The following is a 24,330-nucleotide window of genomic DNA, read 5'->3' on the forward strand; positions in this document are numbered from 1 at the left end:
TTAATTGCAATTTAGTAAATTGTTTTCCACGTTGTACAACAGCAGCGGCAACAAGCGACGCGTCGCTGTGGGCGTGGCACTGCACGCACACAGGCTCGCACGTATATTAAAAACCATAAATTTTGCGGTGATTTATCTTAATTTAAATGTTGCAACAATGCATCGGAGCTGCGGCGGTGCTGGTTGTAGTCCGCTTTTGTTTAAATATAACAAAGCAACTAAAAGTATGCAACGGTACACATTTTTTTCCACTCACACACACACACGGGTATTGGTGTAATGTAGCACATTTTGTGTCCTCCACAGTGCGCTGTAAAAGTATGTAGACGTAGCTGTAGATGCGGCCGAAGAATGCTGTAGCTTTTGTTATTTGCCGCCATGCTGTGTGCGAAAAATCAATTAAAAATTCATCAAATAATTAACAAAAGCAGAGCTCCGCTCTGAGTGCCGTCGCTGGGGTCTGGGTGGTGTGCCCTGGGACTGCGAGTGGGGAACGGTGCCACCAAGGGGTTAAACAATGGTCGTCTTTCTCTGGGGAGTGTTTAACTTGTCCTCGGCGCCGAGCGCTGCCTGGGATGTAATGTTCTCTGCCGCTGCCGCCGCTGCTGCTGCTGCTGCTCCATGTGTGCGACGCGCAAAACAAATTAAATTCAATTTAGTCAGCGGCAGCAGCAAGTTGGAGGAAAGGTGGCAGCTGGAGCTCCTGCAAGAAGGTGCAATTTTGATGGATTGCTTTTGCCTGCCTGCCTGCCGGCTCGGCTGCCTGCCTCCTGTCGAGTGCACAGGAGTCGGGCAGGACCTTGTTTGTTGCTTAGCTGCAAAACTTTGCCTGTGCGAGTGCGTGAGCGTGTGTGAGCGTCATTTGCATATGTGTACTGGTGCCTTTTGTATGTGCCCGTGTCTGTGTCTGCGTCCCAGGCCCAAGTTAACGCAGCTGCATTTAAACTTTGTTTGCCAGTGGGTAACTGCAAGAAATTAAGAACTTTACCCGGCCTAATGGCATTAAGCTTTAAAGCGTAGCACACTTTCGTGGGGGCAGAGATCATTAAAGTGCTGAAATTCTGACTGGGGTTACGCTACTCCTGGCCCACATATTCATAATTAATTGCCCGACTGAACAGACTTCTAAGTGAATTTCGTTCCCTTATTAATGGCAGGCCACCTCGGGCTGTCTGTTTTAGCCTGAGTGGCTAATTAAACACAAAATCAGATCTGGGCCCGGCGGCAAACAATTTTTCTTTTACCTCCGAGCCACGCGAAGCCAGAGCCAAAAATCACAAATTTCCGTTTTCTAATGAATGCTCCGGGCTTAAAGGGGTGGCAAGAACTCAACCCCTTCCCCAGCATTCGGGTGAAGGGCGTGGGCCGAAACGATAACACGTCGCTGTAACACAGCCTGTAACCGTAGCCAGTCGACCAGGAGGAGGTGAGGACGAAGTCACCGGCGGCAACGGCGTGACATGTCAGGTTTTCCAGGCATTCGTCCCAGTCCCCCCGCTCTCTGCTCTCCGTTCCTCCTGGCCTCCATCGGACAAGTATGCAACTTCATTTATAACAGAAATAAAAACCCTTTTCGGTCCTGCTCTCGCCTGACTTTTGGCTTTTTGTAATTTATACGCGCTTAAAGGCGTCATGTTGGCAACACCTACAAAATTCTTTCCGACCCGCTTTTCTGAGCTTTTTTGCATAACGTCAACGTCTGACAAATGTGCCATAAGCAGGGGCAGATGATACACCCGAAGAAAATGCTTCAAATTTTGAAGCAAATTATTATATTCTTTTTTGGAAACGTTTGAAAAATATGTGCATTCTATTCTATTCTATTAATAAATTTTCTTTACTGAAAAAAACTTGTAATTTTAATTTTTGTGAGTGTACAAATGCGGAATAGAGAAGAGTGGCTCCAACTTTTGCGTGCGGCTTTCGGCTGGGCAGCGGTTAAAAAAGATGTGGCCAAATAAATGGGCAAATGGCAAAAAATGACAAATGACCGTCAATCATGACAGGCCAGACTGAGAACAGAGAACAGAGAACGGAGAACGGAGGGATGAGCGGACCGTGGCGGCGGGTGATAACGGTAAGCTGTGTCTGAGCGGAAACACACCTGCTGGTCAATGACAGTCGAAAGCTCATCATTGGCTCGGCACGGCCAATTGCCGGACTTTTCCTCTTTGTTCCGGGCGCCATCTAAATGAGTGTTTTGAGTTAGATAACTTGACCACCTCGTATTTCGCTGGATTGTCTTTGGCCAAAAATAAAATATGGCAGCAATTAGGGCTCCCTGGCTCGGGCGTTATGATAAAAGTTCGTACACGTACGAAACTCAACTTAAAGCTGGCATCGCGGGGTCCGCCATCACACGGTGGTGTGTTCTCGCACTCGCACCAACCTCTGACATTACCACTCTCTGATATTTGCCAGCTTGTAAAGGCGACAAAATGAAAACCCCCAATAACGGGCGGGGAGCGGGAGGAAAAGGAAAAAAAAGCGCGGCAAATCACTTTTTAAATTTAATTTGACACTTTCCTTTCTTTTTGAGCTGCGTGAGCTTAAAAGACGAGCAACAAAGTGTAAACTTTGCGAAAAGAAATTTCATTTTCGTTGCCCAAGGGCCTCCAGCCCGAGTCCCGGGAAGCTCGGGAAGCCCGGGACGTGGCATTTAAATTCTGTCGCCTCCTTTTTGGCCGAAAGTTAAATGTTTTGTAGTTTTCATTTAAGTGCAAAGTTTTGGTGCGCTGCATAAACTTTGCGTTATTTCACACGCAGGTATTATATTGCCAAAGCAGCGCACAAAAGCAAATGCAATAAACGGACGGAGCTGGTCCCGGAGACGGAGACGGGCGCGCCGAAGAAAAGAAGGCAAAATGTTTGCAATCTCATATTAAATGGCATCAACAACTTTGTCTCCGTTTGGCAGAGCGCACAGAAAGTTTCCCCTGCTTATTATATTCAATAAAATATTTTACAGTGGCACTTTGGGGGATAACCACCCACCCGGCATCCAGCTTCCAGCACCAGCTTCCAGCGCCAGCTTCAGCTTCAGCTCCTCCGCGAAAACTTTGCCAGCCGGGCAAAAATTTGATAAGATTTTCTTTTGGCTGTCGGAATTGTCTATCTGCCTGCGAGCTGCTTCTTTTCCATATCTGGCTCTTGGCGAGATTGCAAAACTAAAATTGTAAATTTTAGCAAGCGAATGGTTTTGTTTACTCTCTGGCTCTCTGCCGCTCGATTTTGTGACTAAAGTTTCTGGGTTTTAGTGGGACATTACGCATACGCAACGTTGCCCGTCGAGCGAATACGAACTCATGAATGGAATTTCACTTGGCTCTCGGCTCCGCTCATCGCCGGGCCCAAAGTTTTTAAAATGGTTCCGAGTATCAGGAAAAAATGTCCCCTTTCCACGGCAACAACTGCAATCTTCGTCCTTCAGGTGCGTGTGAGTGTAAAGTCAACGTTTTTACGTTTGACATGATTTGAATGCGCTCCCCGCCTTCAGCTAGCTCTCCGCGTCTCATTCATCGATTCATTTATTTCGGTAGGCACTTGTGCACTTGTGCTCCGCTTTCAATAACACTTTTTTCCGATGTCGCCGTGGCAGTCGCGTAGCCCTCCAAACGGCGTTTGATTGAGTGCCTTTTCCATTGGCAGGCAACAAACTTAATCAATTTCAGCGCCTGTGTCCAAACAAAAGGCGTGCCCAAAGGCTGGAAAATTGCTCCGCTCTGGAGTGCCCTCGGCCGTGGGCCAGGGTCCGTTACGTAGTTTTTTGGGGGCTTTGTCTGAAGGACTGACTCACCATATACATGGCTCCTTTGGTTGGCTGGCAAAACCGGCGACCTGCATTAGTATCCCTGTGTTTGCCCAACGCAAACGCCATAAAATAATTTTGCTTCAACACAAACACACACCCACACACATAGACTCGAGCAGGGAGACATATTTGCCGAGCGCAAATACGAAACACAAATGTATATATTTAATTTGAGCAAATAACTATTTTTGGCAGCGACAGACAGACAACACCTTCCCTGGCTCCCGCCTTGTGTTTGCTTTCCCGGCAGTTGCTGCCGCCGTCGCCGCATGAAAATATTTGAAATAATTAGTGTAAAATATTTGCATAGGAATTATTTGTTGACTTGCGGCGGGAGAGGGTGGCCGAAAAATTCCAGCCTGCCTTAATTGAGCGCCGCCGCGGTGGGCGGGCCAAGTAAATGAGACGGCTTGTGACCGCGCAAGATTCGCCAATACCTCGCATCTGAAATCACTCCCGAACTCAGTCTGGGAATGAACTAATTCAACGACTTCGAGTGTAGACAGTCGGACGGTGACAGTCAGACCTTTTAATTAAAAACTATTTTGCTTTGCATTTTTAGAGCCTGTGGCGGAAAGAGGCATCGGCCGCTGCAAAGGACGAGAGGCGTGTGTGCCGACGCCCACAGCTTTAGCTGGGAAATTTTAGCATTTTAATTTTAACTCAACGTGGGCGTGGCATGGCGTGCAACAGTTTCAGCCGCTCTCCGTGTGTCCTGCCCTTTTCCCCTCCTCATTGCCTGACTGCATTAAGTCAAACGTAATCCGCACATGGCCAGCCACAACCGAGCAGAAAGAGACACGAACGGGTCACAGGACAAAGCAGAGCCGGCAAGTCCTGGATATCTCGTCCTGGCACTCGGGGTCCTCTTACTTTTTGACTTTGTCGGTCGGCGTTGGTGCTGGTGCTGCTTGTGCTGCTGGTTCTGTTGGTTTTCTGGTTAGGTCCCTTCTAGTCCTGTGGCTCTTGGTGCTGGGTTCGGTTTGGCTTGGCTTTGGCTTTCGGTCTGCTGCTGTCCAACTGCTTCTGCTGCTCAACCGACGTTTCATTAAGTTATACAATTTAACGCCCTTTCAGCAGTCGCAGTTCTATTTACATTTGCTTTGGGTCAAATTACACAAATTCTACGGGTGTTGCGGCGACACAGCCATCGACCATCGACAGTCGGCCGAACGGTGGCGTCTGAGTCTCGTCCTCGCCCTCGTCCTCGGTCTGAGTCCGTCTGGGTCTGGGTCTCTAAACAAGTTTCATGCGAAATGTTTGCCCAGCGTCTCTTGGTAATTTAAAACTTGGCTCCTTCCTTTGTTTTATCGCCGAGGCAAATATTATTGAACTCGGCGACTCGGCTTCTTTTGGCCATCTTGGATTTCCGCATTTCCGCATTTCCGCATGCTGGATGGTCTTTGTGTCCTGACCCAATTAGGGTGACACCAGGTAGGTGGCCCAGTCGCAGGCCAAAACTTTACCCGGATGGGAGAGCAGGATACACTGAATCTTTGGCCGCTTTTTCATGCTGCCATTATAAAATTGAATTTGGAATGCAAATTGTTTTCGGTCTCCTTGAAAGCTTTCAAGTTTTATGACACGGAAATTGGCTCTGGCAAGTTTCAGCTTTGGCATTCCCGGGAATGTCCTGGGAGGAGCACACCCACCCGTCTGCGGGCGGCAGTGCAGTGACTCACGTGTTCCGACCAGCCCAGACTCCGCACGTTTTTGCACTTTTTAACCTTTGGCCCGTGAGCATGGCACACTAATTTCGAGCGCCCAATGCTAATTATGATGTCTTTTACGTGCCAACAAACGCTCAAGTGACTTACCCCAGTCAGCCAGAGTCGCAGGCTCCACTTAAATATTTATTTTACTGTAAACTCAACCTAAAAACCCTAGACGGCGGCAGGGACAAGGAACGCCGACGACTGCCAAACCCATTCAAAATTCAAGTGGGCGTGTTCTGATGACATGCTGCCTGCTTACCTTCGGCACGTAATGCGCTGGGGATTCGCCAGTATTAGCCAAGTACTAGCCTGGAAAGGAGAAGGGAGAACGGAGAGCGCTGAATGGAGAGCCCAGAAGGGCTCTGGGGGAGGGTTGGGCGGAGACAGAGGGAAAAACAATATTAATAACAGAGAAGCCAGCCCACAGAGCCCAATCTAGAGGGCCATAATAATACATCAGCTGTGGCAATGCCCCCGCAAGGGGTTGTGCCGAAGAACGGCGAGGACATCGAGGACATCGAGGACATCATCCCAACCAGGCAGCTAATAGTCCTCCGTCCCCTTTCCGCCTGAAGCCCGGCCTTGCTGACGAACGGAGCCGGGAATGAACGATCCGGCGAACGAGCCGGCGAGCAACGAACGCTTCATTGAAAAGTTTCAGCGTAATGGCTTTTGTTTGGCGTCGAGTCGCTGGGGGAGAAGAGCTGTGGGGAGGGACTTTCTTCCATAGCATTAAGTAATTGATTACATCTCGAGGGACTTTTAAGCAAGCCGAACCAACACGAAATGGCACGCCACTATAAACCTCATAAATTTCTATAAAACTTGACTGCTCGGCGAAACACAGAGTAAATATATATATATTTTTTTCGCTAAACATCGCAGAGCAAGGGGTTGAAGGGCAGCCAGCGCTGCGAGCGGAAAGAGATGCACAGCCAATTTGACTAGCCGTCGACCTTTGCCGTGCTTAACCATAAACAATAACCATAATTTAACTTCCCTCGCCCCCGGAAGTGTGCGTTAATGTGGTTAGCGCCAGGAGAGTGCGCGAAGGGAAGCTTGGACTGACTGGGCTGTAAATGGAAGATTTCCAAAGGTTGCAAACTATAGGTAGTCAGAGTGCCATAAAGCTGTAATTGTTCCTGGTTTCATTCAGGTCATAAATAAATTGGCTAACTGCCTGATCCGTTAGCAAATGTATTGAGAGACACAAAAGCGAAACCTGGTCAGCACGATTTAGTATTCTTATAAGAAGACTTAACTATATGCCAGGCCACATAAGGCAAGTGTTGCAGGATGTTTTAACATTGGGCTCTTTGGCAATCGGACTTTCTAACAAACTCAAGTAAACTCAAGTAAAAATCCACTGGAAAAGGTGTCCCAAAAGTGTGTCCTACTTTAAGAAACCATTTAAATAGATTTGACGTGTGCTGTAGCACCCCGGATATTTCTTGTAGTATATCTTTCTTTCCTTCCGCCGCTCACGCTTCGTTGTGGATTTTAAATTAAAAATACTGCGAGTTCTGTGCGGGCTGCGGGCTTCCAACGAACGAAACAAATAAAAATAACGGAGAGAAGACAAACAACCACGCCCAGCTGGGGCGGTTAGCCATTTTTATGGCGCCTAATTGCACATCGCTCCCTAAGAGAGACGAGTGCGCGGACGAGGACGACTCGACCGGGCCTCGGCTGTTATAATCATAAAATTGCTTTTGTGGCAAACAAACCAGTTATATTGCTCCCGTGTGATAGTCGCCCCCGATGCTCCCGGTAGCAAGGGGCGGCTTCTTCATTTTCTATACAAATGAAAAATGTTGCGGTTTATTTTCATTTGGAGTTTTCCCCGAGTCCGCGCGCTCTAAACATAATTTGTTGCATTAATGTTGGCCACATGCAGGAAAATGAGGAACATCCACAGTCCCCAGTCCCCCTGACTCACACAGGCACATAGTTTTTGTTTAATTTCAATGTAAATTGCTTGAGAAGGATGCAGAGCGGGAGTGGGTGTGTGTGTGTGTGTGTGTGTGTGCTCTGCTAATTGCTTGGAGCCCTTGAGCTAGAAATTTTGCGCATAATTAGTGGCAAATGTGCATATGGAAAATGTGTTTGGAAATTGCCCCAAAACCCGAACTGGTCCCCCTACATGCACACAGATATTTTATGTATGTGTGAGTGTAGTGACAAGGGTTAAATGCTTCGCCGTACAAAGGCAGGAGGACTCCGCTTTAATCAATGGAAAATTTCAATGAGATATATGTATTTTCTTCCCTCTTCGAGGAAAGAGGGGAAGTTGTAATTTTAATTTTTTTTTTAAAGCCAACACAAAATTTGCCTGTCACTCCATAAACCCACATTTTGGGACTTGAAATGCTAAATGCCCCATAAAATATACAGGCCAAGGCGTGGCGGTGCCCCCACCACCACCAAGGTAAATGGACAAACATAAAAATGAGAAATAATAATGCCATTGACAAATACAAAGCCATAAATTATAAATGCGAAATGCTTACTTATACACGAAATCTACTTTTCCTACCGAGCACTGCTGCAGGAAAAAAGTCCACTGACAGCGACGGGGGCTGGGACAGGGACTGGGACTGGGACAGTCAAGAAAATGGAAAACTGAAAACGCAACAGAAATACAAGCCGCAACTTGTTATAAAATTAGTAAAATTTTCTCAGCAAACATTTACATTAACTACGAGGCACACACACACACCGAAGTATTCCCAGACCACCTTCTGCCTTCCCTCCTCCCACCCGCACAAGGACTTCAAAAGACCCATAGAGGCGTAACAAGGAATAAGGAGAAGAAACCAAAGCGGCAGCAAAAATAAATAAAAAGCAAACGAGACCTGGGCCTGGTCCCAAAAGTATTAAGAGAGCAAAGCAATTAAAATATGAAAATGTACAACTTTCATCTTTTTGAGCTCATTGCATAAATCATTTCGAATGCCTGACAGGGCGGGTGGGTCCTCGTCCTGCCGTCCTGCCCTCCTCCTGTCCTCCCGTCCTCCCCCTGACATTCAAATTTACTGTGTCGCTTTTGGTACTAATCAGCATAAGTCCTTGCCGAGCGCACAAATGCTGCCCAGCCAAAACCGAACAAAAAGTGATTTATTTCAAAAATTATTCTTCTTCCCCTGCACCGGGCTCGGGGTTACCTGTAGCTACTTTTGCAGACCCACCAGTCGATGGTGGGAAGGCCGGGCGGACCTTAACCACGCCCACTGGCAACCGACAATACAGAACATAATTATAATCATTGCGGCCGGGGTCTCAATTGTAATTATAAGTATGAAACTAAGCCAGCAGGGAGACCGCCTTGATGTCAGTGGATGTCAGTCCCAGTGCCACTTCCATCGCCACCCTACCTCCTACCTCCTGCCTACTCCCAGTGCCAGCCCCAATGCCCGCGAGGCTGTGAGCTCTAATTTTACATACAGCGAACGCTCGTCCTTAAGTACATAGATGCGTGCAGAGGGAATGTCTCTTCATGTCGTCTTCAATTAAAACTTTGTACAAATTGCTAGCAATTTGTGCGCGACTCGGTTAATTGCCCGGGCCAACTGCTCAACTGCTGGAATGGTATCATTAGATGGAGGTTGCCAAAGGTGTTGCTGACAAAGTTGTAAAAGTTCGCGGCAGGATGGCGATGCGATGGCTGGAGGGGCACCGAAGTTATATTTCAATTTTCATGTGAAGATCAACTTTTGTTGGCGTGAAAATTAATTGTTACGAAATCAAATTGAGAAAATTCAACAATTTGCTAAAAGCCAACCGGCTCAGACCGGCGAGAGCATTAAAAATTTGCATATTCCGCCCGATTTTGTTGTAAACTCCCAACCGACACGATGTAACAAACTAACAAACATGGGAATCAAAAATCAAATTTATAACCAAAATAATTGAGGTATAGGCAACATTTTCGCCGATATTCTCTCGCATGCACATACTATATGTACATATCGTGTTTATATATTTTTACAAATAAATACCATATATACACACACACGCAGAGGGAAAGATTAAGAGGGGGGAGTGGCGGGTTGATCCAGTCACACGAGATGTGCGTATATAAACACAAGTATAACCAATCAAAAATCCAATTAAAATTGAGGAAAATTCGATTTGCATGTAAAATATGGCAAAAAAGAGACGAGAAACGAAAAGCGAAGAGAACTCGCCTCACACCAGGGGTGAGGAGTTGGGAACATAAAAAATATTTGCTATATGTGAAATTGAAAAGCCTGAAAAAAGGGCAGCTCGACACCAAGAGAACTCTGTTAGCATTGGATTGATGTGAAGAGGGATGGCACTGGGACTGGCACCGGCACCAAATAAAAAGGCAACAAAACACATGCGAGAAAAAATGCAAATAATAATATAAAACAAATTTTGTTACCTATAAACGTGCGCCGTTTGCCCACGGTAAATATTATTCTGGTAAGCAGTGTGTAGTGCTGCAGATTCCGGGGGGAAAGAAGTAGAAATAAGTTGCAGCGAAATTGATTTGGCTGGCGCAGTTCAATCTCATATAATATATTCTCTAAGAACACAATATAGTTTTAACTCCTACTTACTATCCCTTCTGTTTTCTTCTATTTTTAGGTAAGTCCCAGTTTTCTCTACCCAGAGTTCTCTTCTAGGCTTAAGCTCGCAGTAAGTTTGTGATCCACTAACCAAACTATATAGTTCCATTTAATATGTGTTTCAACGAGTCACCTCCCACTTTCTTCTCCCCGAAATACTGAAATACTCTCTGCTCCTGCATCCGTGTTAGCGTTTGAGATGTCTTCAATAGGGGTTACTTCGACACAGAATCCGGCTTGAATTGGCTCATCTGTGCCTCCATTGCACACTCCATTGAATTGGCCAAAAAGCAATTTACAAATTATTAAGCACATTGTGTATTGAGGCCTGTGTCGATTTAATTAGTTTATTATTTGCATTACTCTGTTTATGCTATGTGTGTGTGTGTGTGTGTGTGTGTGGTTGCGCTGAGTTTCGAATTATTATGGTTTATTTGTTGTTAATAATTTTAGCGACGGCGATTTTTAGCGCGACTACAATTTTAATTGCATATTTTGTGTGCCCTTCCACACAATGACTGTGTGTTTAAGAGGGTTTGTTTGTTTGTGTGTGTGTGTGCGGCTGAGTGTTAATTAATTTTGTGCTTCAAACGATGTCAGTTGCATTTGCAATGGACTGCGAAGTGACCTCCGCCGAACCCTTTGCGCCGAGGATCGCTGCCATCGCCATTTAATTAGTTCTCAACTTTCAATTAAGTGTTGCTCTTGCACTAATTAAATTGCCATTTTTTGTACCTACCCTCCTTCGTTGCTCCCCTTCCAGCACGAAACCCATGTAATTGGTACGATATTAATTAGAAATGTCCCCGATTCACCTGTTTCATCCCGGATCGAGGGGAGGCGCCAAATCAAATCAGAAACTGTCGCTGAAAGCGTGGCTAAGAAAAATAACTCAAGGCGTATAAATAATTGAATTCATTAGGCAAATGACAAATCCCGACACGAAGAACTCCTCGAGATGGGCATAAATAGACTCGAAGGCGAAGGAGTAGACCGCCAGTCCTGTTGTCCTCCCATTGACCCAAATCCGGTGTCCAGCAAGGCGAGCAAGACGCCCTGTCAGAGCTGTTAAAAACGTAAACACAAATAAAATACATTGTTTACCCTACACATTCCCCCGGACACACATGAGCCACGCATCCTTGGCCACTGTCCACGTATACCTGTATTACCTGCGTCACGCCCTTCTCGAGTTCGCCGTCCGCTTTTACGGCTGCTCATTAGTGACGAAAATCGAACAACCGAGCAAAAAACTAACAACGAAAACAACGGACACAGGGAGGAGAGAGGTAGGGAGGTAGGGAGGACAGAGCTCCATCAAAGGCTATCCAGGCTGTGGACGATGTCGCAGGAGGAGGCGCTGACAAAAATACGAAAAATAACAATGGCAGCGACAAGGAAGCAAACAATACGACAAAAATAAAATAATGCTGACAGGGATGGGGAGCAGCAGATACACATACCTATATTCGTGTATATAGGAGGCTATGGAGGCTAGCAGGACGAATGGAGAATAAGAACAACCATAATAATAATGAAGCACACACACACACTCCCTCCCATATTGTGGCCACATTAAAGGTGTGTGTGCTGTGGTTAGAAGCCCCCCACCGCCCTGCTCGTCTGGATTTTGTTAGTTTCAGGTTAACAAAAGCAGAGCCAGAGGGTTGATAGCCCGGCAGAGGTGGTGGCTCGGGTATATATTATCGATTCTGTGTCGTAGACCGAGCGCAGAGCGCGTAATTATTGAGATGACATGTCACAGCAGCCATCCGAGGTCCGTCCGAGGTGGATGTACCTCGCCTGATGGATGCTGTCCAATTATCTAGCATAAATATAACCAGCCAGCCAACCTGTGCTTGCCAAACTAAGAATATTTCAGCCAGAAACTGCATTTTCCAGTGGCGCCCCAAATTAACCAGAAACAAAACAGGACCAAAGGAGCACAGCCAGACGACTACACGCTTCATTATGCAGCAAATTAGGCCCGAGTCGAGGCCAGGAATGCGGCAGGCAGGAAGGCAGGAGCCAGTAGCCCGAGATGATGAAACGAAATTATGCATTATGCATGGAAAATGTGCAATGCCAGCAGGCCAAATCCTGCCAGACCAGGCCCCATTACACGTCAGCCAAGACGCGACGACAAACTTACCCCATGCGCCCGTCTGGCCCCCAACTTTATTATTAAATCCGAAAACTTAAATGCAGAGGCAGAGGTGAGACGAGAGGGCTGAGCTGAGCTCTCCGGAGTGCACTCGGAGCACAGTGAGTTATTAACACGCTTTGCCACATTTGCTGCCAAGCTAATGTGGCTTGGTTTAGTGGCTGCCCCCAGCCACCCTGCCACCCAGCCACACTGCCGCTCGGCCACCCAGCAGCCCTGTCTCTATTTCGGGCCATGCTCCTGTGCCTGTCATTATGCTAAACTAAACGGCTGGCAGTGCTAGAATTTGCACCCGCAACCAGGATGCCTCGTGCCTCCTCCTGCCTGCCACCTGCCACCTGCCACCTGCTACTTGCCACGCCCCTCTCCGCCGCGCCGCACGTGCTTTTGCCAGGTATAACGGTAACATTTCCGTTGCAGCTTCCGCTGCTGCAAGCGCTTTATAATTATTTCGCCTGGCGGGCCTCCAGTTGATGGCATATGCTGCCTGTTGCCTGGATTGTCAGGACACGTACGTGTTGCACGTTGCAAGTGTGTTTGTGCAGGGGCTGTGGGTGTGCCTGGGTGTGGGTGTGGAAGGAAGACGGCGAGAGTTATAAGCTTCATTAAGCATATGTACAGCACGATGTAAGCTCCCCCTCTTTATGCATGTCCATGCGTCCTTGCTGCGCACGTGTATGTGTTGCAATTAAGCATATTTAGCATAAGGATTTGTCATTTACGCTAAAACTGAGAGCCTCAGTGCGCTAGTTATGGGGTAAAACGGGAAGAGATATATAATTAAATGGGGCCTCGACCCCCCACACAAGAGAGTTAATGAAATCTTTAATCATGCGCACTTGAAAGTGCCGCCCGGCCACAATCAGGACAGCTGTTTAAAGCCACTCTGGCTGACAATTCTATTAAAAGCCATCAGCCCATGGTCGCCTCAAATTGCTATGACCTTTGAACGCCAGATGCGACGCGCCGCCCCCGCTCATAACTCTCCGGGGCGGAGGGCTGAAAAAATTCTTACACACGCACATTAAGTCACGTTTTCGCACCATTAACCCATAAAGAACGGGAGCTTGCGAAGTCGGAAGGCGACAGCGGCAAGAACCAGGAGATTTACAAATATTGAACTTTTTTGTTGGCTGCCAGCTCCCCGTCCCAGTCCCACTGCAGGCTTTCAAGTCGTAAAGCAGTCACAAGCATATTTTATAGATTTTAATATGCGAGCTACATAGCAGGCCCCTGAACCGCTCCTTCATACAGCCGGGCTTTTAAATTCATGCCGAAAAGTAGGCGAGGGCAAGGCTTCTTCCCGGACGACAGGTTTTTCGGTTTCGGTTTTTCATTCGCTCCGGAGTCCTGAGTCCGCTCACCCTTGTCAGACTTCCGCGTTCCGTTTAGTGACTTTTTTCCCTCCGAATTGCGCCCTCTGACAGAGTGTCAACGTGCCGGGAGTGCGGGAGTGTGCCTAAAAAAGCCAGCTTGATAAGGGTTTATCAATGCGACACAGTAACTTAGTGATTTACTCGTGTGTGGGTTGAATTTTTTTTTAATTTTGAAAATTGAAAAAGTGACTTTTGCTTTTGTGACTCCATGCCCTGGGCTCTGCCTTTGGGCCTCACGAAAGACTCCTCCTGTAAGTGCAGGGAGGCGGGGTAAAATGTAATCGAAACGGGCTCAGCCAGAGATCCACCCTCAGCCCAACCGTAGAGTTTCGACAAAGACTTATCCAGCTGGCTTTAGATTTCTGTACCTTGCTTCTACTTTCCAGCAATTTGTTTTAATTTTCGTTGCCGAAGATGTCCTTCGCCTCCAGTTTCCAACGACGGTTAACATTTCAATCTGCCAATCCACAGAGTTGCCAAAAATTGCTGTGGCTCCGCCTTCTGTAGCTCGGACCTTCGGCAACCACAGCCGCACAAAACATGATGTGGAAAAAGCGCTTTTCATCTTATGAAATCATTTTTGGCTTTCAAGGATTTCCCTTCACATGCTGAAAGAACCTGCGGAGGAGAGATACACCTACGTTGTCGGCCAGGCTTGGCCTGTGCTATTTAAAATAAATAACAGCATGGCTCCCGCAAATAAATTGGTTTCGTAACCGCAAAAGCCAAATGGAGGAGCAGTCACTTTCTCACATCAATTCCATTCAATCAGACATCAAGCATATACAATTTTCACTCGCAACACAGGAATTATACAATCAATGGCTTGCCAGCTCACAGACTGCTCCTCCATTCGTCGGATCGGTCGTCCCCATCCCCATCCCTCCCACAAGTCCTTCCTATCTGGCTGGAGAGGAAATAAAATGCGGCAGGCACGTTGCAACACTATTACTTATTTCGCCGGGCTCACAGACAGGCAGGCGCAGACGACAAGGACGACGTCTGACTGAAATGAACTTCGTTTGTTTGTGATTGCGCGGCTATGCGCAGGTGGAGCAGGTTGAGCCCCGGATCCGGGACTCGGCGGGGCCTCCGAGGAGCGGAGCGCGGCGGTTGGCAGTCTAAAAATGCAATAATCTTTCAGCGCCGTCGTCGTCAGCGTTTAAACGTGACTTTTAAGCATGATGTTGTAATATTTTAACTCGACTAAGAAAGGAGCGAGGGCAGAGAAGGGGGCCTGGGCCTGGGACAGGATATATGTATGTATAGAGGGGGCCTTGCTCCTCCTCCATTGTGTACGGCTGCGAAATTGTTACAAATGCCCCCAGCGTGCATTTTATGGCCAGTGCGATAAATAAAATGTTGCAACAAACAGGGCGCACACACACACACACTCGCATAGGGCAAAAATATGTGCAAATAATATGGGAGAGCGATCCCGGACCAAGGTATGGAGCCGGCATACTCCTAGCTATAGCTGGCTGGCAGGCAGTCAGACAAACAATAACATAAATTTCGTTAGGTATTTTATTTTTTGCCCGAGGCACGGGGGTATGTGCGCTTGTGCCAAGTAATTGTGCAATATGTTTTAGAGGCTGGCAGCGCGATGCAGGACCTGTCCTTGACCAGGACTCCGAGTTGCTTACTGGCCGCTAAGTAGTTAAAGTCAACGGCCAAGGAGACGAGCTTACCCACCTTTAAGATTGCCAGCAGAGACTGGCTTCAGAGCTCCTCAAAGTGCGTGAAACTGCTAAATGCTTTACCTACTTTGTTGCCCATTACAATTACCGAGGGCCCTTCCTCTTGGACCCCTCGGACCACTGCGGCTCGGTCTTCCGTCTATGTGTAATTGTAATTGCAGGAGCTCTGCCCGCCCCGAAGGCTTTTCTCAGCCCTGCTCGTCTATCTGTCTTGGGCAAAGGCTTAGACGAGTTTGCTGCTAAGCCAACATAAGTCCCGAAAGCATTTCATATACCAAACGGAAAAGGCAACAAACTGCGAAACTCGTGTTAGTGAATTTGTCCGAGTGTCCGTGAGTGCACTGAGCAAAATATATGCTATATAAAGTCAGATAATTCTTCCTTCAAGTAAGTTTGGATCTTGATCACACTTTGTTTCGAATAAAATTTCAAGTATTCTCCATGAACCCTAGCTCTAGGACCTCTTCCTTGGATTTTCTTTCAGTGTACCTGCCTGCGTGTGGCTCTGTTCGTCTCCGTTGTTTTCGTTGTGGTGCTTGTCTTAGTTAAATTCCGAAAGGCGTAACGGGTAACGAGCGGGAGCTGGGCTGCATTGAGTGCGGCTTAAGTGTTCATCGACTCAACCGCAGCACAAGCCTTCCCTCGTCTTCGTCTTCGTCCTTCGTGCCCGGAGCCCTGTTCCTTTCCGCATTCGGCTCCCTCCCTCGCCCCGCTCGGCTGTCAATAGTCAGAGTCTGCTGCAAGTTCAATTAATTGCGCGCAGCGAACAAACAAACAAACGACAAGAACAACAACGGCCACACCACCAAGGAGAAGCAACCACAAAAATTAAATTAAAGTAGAGCGCACAGAGCTCCCCAGCCCATCCCTATCCCTGTTCCCTGTTCGTGTAAATGAGTGATGTGCATGAAGAGCGCTAAAACACTTTTGTTTGCCTGTGTCCGTGTGTATGCATGTGTGCTGTGTGTGTTTGGGGCTAGATGAAGACGTATGGTTATTGTGATGACTCTTAGAAAATTGATAAATATTGCAAGACGCACCAACACTCACACAGCCACCCACGCCCACTGAGAAAGTGGAAGAAATATAATTTAATTAAAATGTTTTATGTAAGACATGTTTATTGAACCATTTTCTCGCAAAACTTCCCAAAGCAATTTGATTGACGGACTTGACTCAGTGGTTGCTGTTGCTGTTCATCTCCTCGCCCGGTTATTGTTGCCATTACTGCCGTTTGTTGATTTTATTTGTTGATTTGTGGCATCAGCTGCTGTCAAGGTGTTGAAGAGTTTTGCATTGATTTTCTAGCAGGATCCAAAGAGCCAAGCTGTAGTGGGGGAATCGGATGATGGAACGCTTTGTTTTTCCGACCTGACCTGGGACTCCTTGCTGTCTTTAGGCTGCTTTCCGATTATTGTAATGCTTACGTATAGAGTACTTATATATATCGTTGTTTTATATACTTAGACATGCAATTATATTTATTTCCGTACATATCCGAGTGTTGTTGTCGTGTACAATATATAATATTTTTCTTAATTCATATCAAAATAATATTATTTATCATTACACGTCAAAACTAGTTCAAAATTCAGGCAATACGGCCATAACAATATCTCTGGAATTTATATCTCCTTCGTCTTATTACTTTCCGTATTTGTTTCTTCCTAATAAAGTTTTATACCTCTTTGTTGTTGTTCTTGATGTTGTGCGTACAGTTTATCACTGAAAATAATGGACACAGTTCAGGAAAGACTTAAACGATTATGCTAAATGTTGTGATTTACTGTAATTTACCTTTGTATCTCTTTAAGAGACTTTCAGCGTAAAAAACGTATTAGCAAATTTCTATTGTTGTGACGCGTAAACATTTGATGTGCCTTTTTTACGTGTTGCTCATTTCTGTAGTGAAAAACTATTTAACAATGGGAAAAATCGTTTCCAAACTAAATATTTTACAACATCCGCTCTATCAGAAAACAATTACAACAACAGAGAACATAAAATTTTATTTATTCTTACTTTTCTCTTTCTTTTTTCTGCTCTTCTCTTTTTTTGCAATAACTTTATAAACCGAAAAATGTACAAATCCAACAAACAAAACACAATCTTTAGCTATCGGCCTGAGAAGCAGACAAACCACGGCGTTCAACTAATGACGACAGTTCGCAATGGAAGCTTGGAGACTCCATCCGACCCAAACTAACCAATAACTCGGCGTTCGCATTAATCCCAGAGGAGCGCCCCAAATCCCCGTAGTTCTATAATCAACGATGTAAAGGCGTCAATGATTATTCCATTTAACAGTTGTATCAGTCCGTGATAATAAACCGTGATAAAAGTACGCAGACGTGCCTCAAATCGACGGTGCTGTAAACTTAACTTGAATAAAGTGCTGAATTATATACAACTCTGACACGACTACAGGAATAGTCCAAACTTGAACCTAAAACATTCCGAACCTCTCCCGTGGTTAACTTAGTTTCTAGAGAAAGCAGACCAAAAAGTAAGCATTCATGTCCTTATGTGTATTTCGTATTCCACTGCTAGAATATCTCTTAGTTTGATATAATCCTGGGGTAACAATCGAGGAAGCGTAGTCAAAACTCCCTAGAGGTCTGAAAAGGGAGAGTTGCAATAAAAAGACCGACCATATAATTAAGAAAGCGTATGCAGGACGACCGCCGTCTAGCGTACATAAACTTTAAATTCCTTTTTATCGTGAGTTGGCCATTATTTGATATACATGGGCACGGGTACATACTTCTGTGTATATCTGAAATAAAAAACAAATCTGCGCACACATAAACGACAGCCACAAAGGGGACACTCTTCGGTTGACATTTTCCTCCGCTTTCCCAGCCGCCTGGCATTTCGCTTTTCCGCTCTTTCCTTAAGCATTTCACGTGGATTGCGGACACTTTTATGCGTTTGAAATGAAAATGCCATGTGCCATTAACATTATCCCTGACGCGTCACTACTTAAAATAAAAATTTCTATATTTTTTATACATTTATATACATATAAAAGAAGGAACGACAGCACCTTTTGGTCGTCGCTCGCCTTTTATGGCCAATTTCTGGTTACCCACAGTGTGCAGCCAATTTCATGTCAAGCTGCAGCCGCAGCCACAGCAGAACCAGCGCAAAATGATAATCCCGGGGTCATAAAAAAATTTTTACTTTATATTGACTTTTAGTGTGATAGTCAAGTCAGCAGAAAAAACGGAGACAAGGTGCACATGAAATGTTAATGGCTTGTCAAGATTGCTTTTTCGGGTGGAGGGAGCGGGCGCTGCTTCAGGTGAAGAAACTCGAATTTATCACGGGCTGCAACAAGAAAATGCAAATGCTTTTTTCTAAAGATAACACACTCCCTGGGATGCTTGAGGTTTGCAATCAGGCCAATATTAAAGTGACCGATTGGCTTTTACAAATTCTTTAAGATATATTATGCTTTTTGAAGCCTCGTTTTGGGGGCTAACGGATTTAAATGGAATTCCATTCCTCACCACTTTTCCACAATTTACATTAGCCTTTTCTTTTGCTATTCAGAAAGTCCGACAAAAGTTTATTCCTTTCAATATTAATTAACACTTCAATACCACAGCAGCGAGGACAAAGTTTCTGCCTTCTTCCTGATGCCTGCCTCCTTCGGTCTGGCAGTGACTTTTGGCCCCAACAGAAAGTTTTGTGCCTAAAAATGTGACTATGGAAATGTCTGGTACTGGTACTGGCACTGGCAGTGCTACTGGAGCCCCTCACAAATTCATGCTGACGCTAATTAACAATTAGGCGCATTTTAGCGATACTCTGCCATCGCCTCTGAAACGGAGCTCCAGCAGGCTGTCAGCGGCTTAAGTGGCAACTTTTGAACTACTTACAAGGCTAATAACTAATTTACTTCTAACTTTGGCTTAGGGCTCGGTTCGCTCTCGCCACAATTCGTTCACTGTGCACAGTTTGTCCCCTGCCTATAGTCGAGTTTTACGCTTATTACTAAAGAATTTCAAACTGACAAATAAACTGCGAGCTCGCAGTCGGAAGGAGGCCCAAAGGATTCCCCGCCACAATGGCAACAAAGGCGAAAAGAGCACAAAGCCGGCTTTGCAGTTTTCAGGGAGTTTCAGGGAGATGCCGTCGCTGAGTTATATCTAGTCATATATAAACGTCAAGACGGGGAGACTTTTGACAATTGCCACACAATTGTCGGGCGACGACACCAACTGTTTGCCGGCGACGGCGCTGAGGGACTCATAAAGGGAACATTTAGCTTATTTGCTGTATAAATACTGACACCTCCGTCGGCTGTGCGGGATGACTTTCAGACCGCCAGCTAGTCTGGCTTCTGTCTGTCTGTGTCTGCTCCTACTCCTGCGTCTGTGGCTGTGCCTAAGTCTGGGGCAGAGTTGGAGGGCCATAAAAATGGGATGCTGCGCCTGCAGGCACGCTTGGCCGCCAACAATTGCCGGCAATATTGATGGGGCAGCATATCATTTGCAGCATCTGATCCCTGTGATTGGACCCGGCATATGGGAGCTATTGTGCGTCTGAATTGACTATACGGAAAGTCATTTACATTTTAATCAATGCGATTAAGGGGGTGAGGCGACTCGTTGCCGCTGCCTCTCCCTCTTATTGCTAAGACTTCTCCGGAATATTTTTACATTAGCCTCGTTACATGTCAAATGAGTGTCACTAATTACATATTAATTAGTTTCCTTTTACCAGTCCCATTCCCAGGCGAGAGCATCATCAATCAAAGGCGCAGGGACTAGAGCGGATGAGTTCACTAATAAAATATATAGAAAAATGCTAATGAAACTACTCTGGGCTTGGGCTGCCCTCTTTAATCAGTGTACATACATACATACATATTTATGATTAAATTTTCATTAGACGAAGTAAAGAAAATCGAGAATATTTACCAGAACAGACGATGAGAGCCAAACTCAGGGCGGCAGCAAGAATGCGATTGGAGCTCACTTATCCATTTCCTGCCTAAGTAATTACAATTTCAATAATTTATGGCAGAATAAACGTAGCCAAACGCAAGGGCCAGGAGAGATACAGATACATAAATACAGAATCACAATAAAGGGTTCTGGAGTGGGCAGACTTTGGCTTCAATCAGTTTTTGCCAAGCAAATATTATTTGAAGCCACCACTCGCCTCCCAGGGAGTTTTGTAATTATGCCGAAAGCTTGAAAATCCCCACAAAATAATTAATAGCTTAAACATATTTACATAGCATTTTGAGCTATCTGCAGTAATCAGATTAAAACATTTCAGATATGAATTGGTCGCATTATGGCAGGATCTTCATTTGTCGTTCAATTCTCTCTCTGGCTCCCAGAATGCTGGCTAAGCTGTGAAAATTAATGGAGTATTTATTTGTTTGGTTAATGATTTATTAGCTGCAGCAAGATGGCGAAGGGTTCTGCAGATTGAACCTAATCCCCTAGCAATGGCAGCACTTGAGCAGAGAAATGTCACCTGATTCAAATGTGATCTCTCCATCTCTACCCGCTTGCATTTGCTCTTGCACTGGCCTCTCTCTGGCTTATTCAAATCGCCGCCACATCGCCAGGAACAAATCCTCAGACGCTCATTAGCAGCCATTAAACGTCAATTTACATGTCAATTGGCAACGGGGCCCGGCTAGCCAGTCAAAGGAAGCCAGCCAGTACGGTTAAAAGGAAAATGAAGAACAGAGCGGGAAGAACGAGGTACTGGGACATGAGCTTTGAGCTTTGACTTTCGCCATGTCAGCGACTTTGTGTTTAGTTTTTTATCCTCCGGCACCGATGTCTCCACATTTTTTGTATTATTCATAGACGCGACTAGCTTTTTCACCTTCAGCCAGGACCCAGGACTTAAAATACAATTATTCGGCCCTGGAGGGGCAGGGCGCAGCGTTGGGGAAGCGGTGCAGCTCGATGCTAGAGAGGCAGAAACGGCTGCGACTCAAGGGGAGATAAGCAAAAACATAACGTGCAGCAATTAGTGTCCTGTCCTCGTCGTCTCCTGGCGCAGCACATGAACAAAACTTGCCATGTGGTTAACTAATTTAATTTGGCTTTCTTTTTCCCGCCCACTCCACTCCACTCTACTCCATCCCGTACCCCTTTGGCTGCGGCATCAAAGACAACGACACGTTAATGACTTCTTTTGCCGTGGCAACAGAGGACAGCCAGGATGAGGAACAGAACGTGGAGCAGGCATAAAAATAAAATCTAAAAATTGCCACACATGGCTAGCAAGGGAATCAGGAGCAGGACAAAGACAAGGACGACAACGAGGTTGGGGAGGCAGGACGACCCCGGACCAGGAGCCACTTAACTTGTCTATATGAGCCTAATGGCCTTTAATATTATTTTCACTGCTCTTTCCTTTAGCTGAGGACCGAAAAAGAACAAAAAACGAAAGTAAAAGCAAAAGGAGAGCAGCCAAAAGGGAATCACTGAAAGCCCTGTGTGCATTTTATCCTTGCCGGTCGGTGTCGTTGTGCCCCAGGTAATTGTAGAAAATTGCTGCAACGCCAGGCTAAACATTGTGCAAATCCTTTTGTCCTGACCCTAGCCTGTCTACTTTGTTCCCAGCCCGAATCCCACTTCTTCTTATCCCCCGTGCACTCCGCTCCCTGTTTTCCTTTTCCCTGTTTTTTTTTCTCTGTTTTTGGCCGCAACTGTTAACAGCCAGTTGAACTATGCCATTTCATATGTACAACAGCAGGCGCCGCAAAGTATGCTGCACTATTTTTACCTTGTCCTAACCCGGCCCTGCTCCTTCCGCCCCTCAGGCCCAACGTGCTTTACATTTTTATTAAGCCAACCCTTCCATAGCTTCCACTGCCACTTCCCAAGCCCTTCCACCTACCCGCCCCTGGGCCCTTCTTGTTGTTGTTTAGCATGCCGGGGGCGTTGCTTGGCTTATTGCACGTGCTTGGGACGGAGGGGTGCTCGAGAGAGTGCGGGTGGGGGTGGGTATGGGAACGGAGCCCAAATGCCATTAGGCTTAACCCGGACACAAGACAATTGCCTGCAGACCATGTGCATGGGTCCAACGTGTCGTATTAGTTATTTTCTCCTTCGATTGCTTTTGCCATTTTAACGCGACAGCAGCTGGGCGGTTTGGCCGTCTGCTGTGGGTCTGTGGCAAGTGTTTGGCCAATTATGTGACGCTCCATTTTCGATATGATACGAGTGCCGGAGTGCCAGACGGTGTCCTGGAGAAGAGGCGGCTTAAATGCTTTTTAAAACCGAAAATGGGAGACACTCGCACGAAGCTGGAAGCTGAACCAGAGTGGCTCTCTTCCGCACACCCATTCACCAGTATAATTTGATTTCATCTTAGCGAACCCATGTCTGATCACTCACCCAATACAGCTTTAAGGTAGACTCTAAGTATTTTTAAGCCTCACATTTCCCATGCTCGCCATAGTTTTACCAAATCTTTTTTAAAGTAGTGGCTAGCGTGTTCAATATCCTTTCGATGTCTATCCTTAACTCAGTAGCTCTATGAGTGGCCAGCTTGTAAATGTGCGTGAGATGGTATGCTTGAGTGTGCGTGTCTGTTCTATATCTAAATATACATACATCAAATTTATATTATACGTATATGAATAGCTACTTTCCATTCTCGTATATTGTAAGTTAAAACAAAAAAAAAAAAAAAAAAACAAATTGTACGACAATTTTAACTAAATATCACCCATTTTTATCTTCTTTTCTTTCCTTTTTATGTAACACTTGTTCGTGCTCTATATCAAATATATATGATTGAAACGAAAAAATAAATACATCAAAATTGGCAAAATTGGAAAACTGACAATTCTTCTCTTATTATTTCTTAAAACTGATTTGACTTTCTGTGATCTTAATCGTATTGTTTTGATTTGATTTGGTTGTTTACTTACCGAAATTTGTACCTTCTCGATGCAACAATTTCAAACAAAAAATTTGTTCCGCTTATAAAATCGAAATTTGTTCTCCTTCCTCCCACCCCAAACCTAACCACATTTATAAATGTTGTAATTGTAATTGCTCTATTGGTGATCAACTATCCACCCAAACACCAAAAATCTCTCGTTAAATAAATGTTGTTGCTTTTACTTTCTTTTGGGTATTTTGCGCCTGTTGAAATTTTGAAAAATTACAAACCAAATAAAACAATTACATAAATGTGCCTGCTGCGTTCGTTACTCGTTACAACAAATGTTGCGTAATGTGTAACCCTGTTGCATTTACATCTCTTTTGATATGACACACATGAACATTACGATCAAACAAACGTCCTTTGTTTCCGTATTCATTTTTCGGTTCTCAATCTTATTTGATGCGAAATTTCTCTGGCTATGGCTTCTTGATTGAATACTTTTCATTTCTACACAACGAACACTGCCACCCACGAAAATACATTGCCACTTGTCCATTTTGCCGTCTCCTTTGGTGCAACAATCGAAATCTAATTGAAATTAAAAAAAAAAAAACAAAAAAAAAAAAAAACAAAACAACAATAAATTATATTCGTAATCAATCAAAATCAATCGGATCGATCGAATCACTGACATGACATCAAACATGAATAAACCCGAAACCAAAACAGAGCATTTAGATCGCAAGCTGTTCGTTGGCATGCTCAGCAAACAACAATCCGAAGACGATGTTAGACAAATCTTCCATCCGTTCGGCACTATAGAGGAGTGCACCATACTGCGCGGGCCGGACGGTGCCAGCAAAGGTGAGTAGTCTGATCCCTATTCCTATACATACTATACTATCTACGGCTATATCTTCCCGTCTCCTATTTACGATCCCACCAGTATTACGTATACGTACCGTGCTCGGCTCGTTATCTGTTGTATTATCCCGTACTTGATTAAACCTAAGATTTTGTATATCGTTCCGTTTTCGGACTTAGCTTGGATGTGTAGTCGTGATAAGCGTACTTTTAGATTAACACCCAGCTGG

General features: G+C 45.4%; 1 protein-coding gene across 19 annotated transcripts in view; it reads left to right on the plus strand.

Annotated features, from left to right (window-relative positions):
* Positions 1-24,330, plus strand: part of bru3 (bruno 3) — a 265,769-nt gene that overhangs the window by 183,266 nt on the left and 58,173 nt on the right. For 9 of the 19 annotated variants that reach the window (XM_070284880.1, XM_070284881.1, XM_070284882.1 and 6 more), the window contains one exon: positions 23,966-24,100. The exons of 8 other annotated variants lie outside the window; for them this stretch is intronic. In XM_070284880.1, coding sequence (XP_070140981.1) covers positions 23,966-24,100 — 135 coding nt within the window. Of the gene's footprint in view, positions 1-17,524; positions 17,865-23,965; positions 24,101-24,330 lie in introns of those variants that run through there. 2 more of the 19 variants (XM_070284889.1, XM_070284896.1) reach the window with 2 other exon arrangements.

Source organism: Drosophila kikkawai, chromosome 3L, assembly GCF_030179895.1.
Source record: "Drosophila kikkawai strain 14028-0561.14 chromosome 3L, DkikHiC1v2, whole genome shotgun sequence".
Classification (NCBI taxonomy): Eukaryota; Metazoa; Arthropoda; class Insecta; order Diptera; family Drosophilidae; genus Drosophila; species Drosophila kikkawai.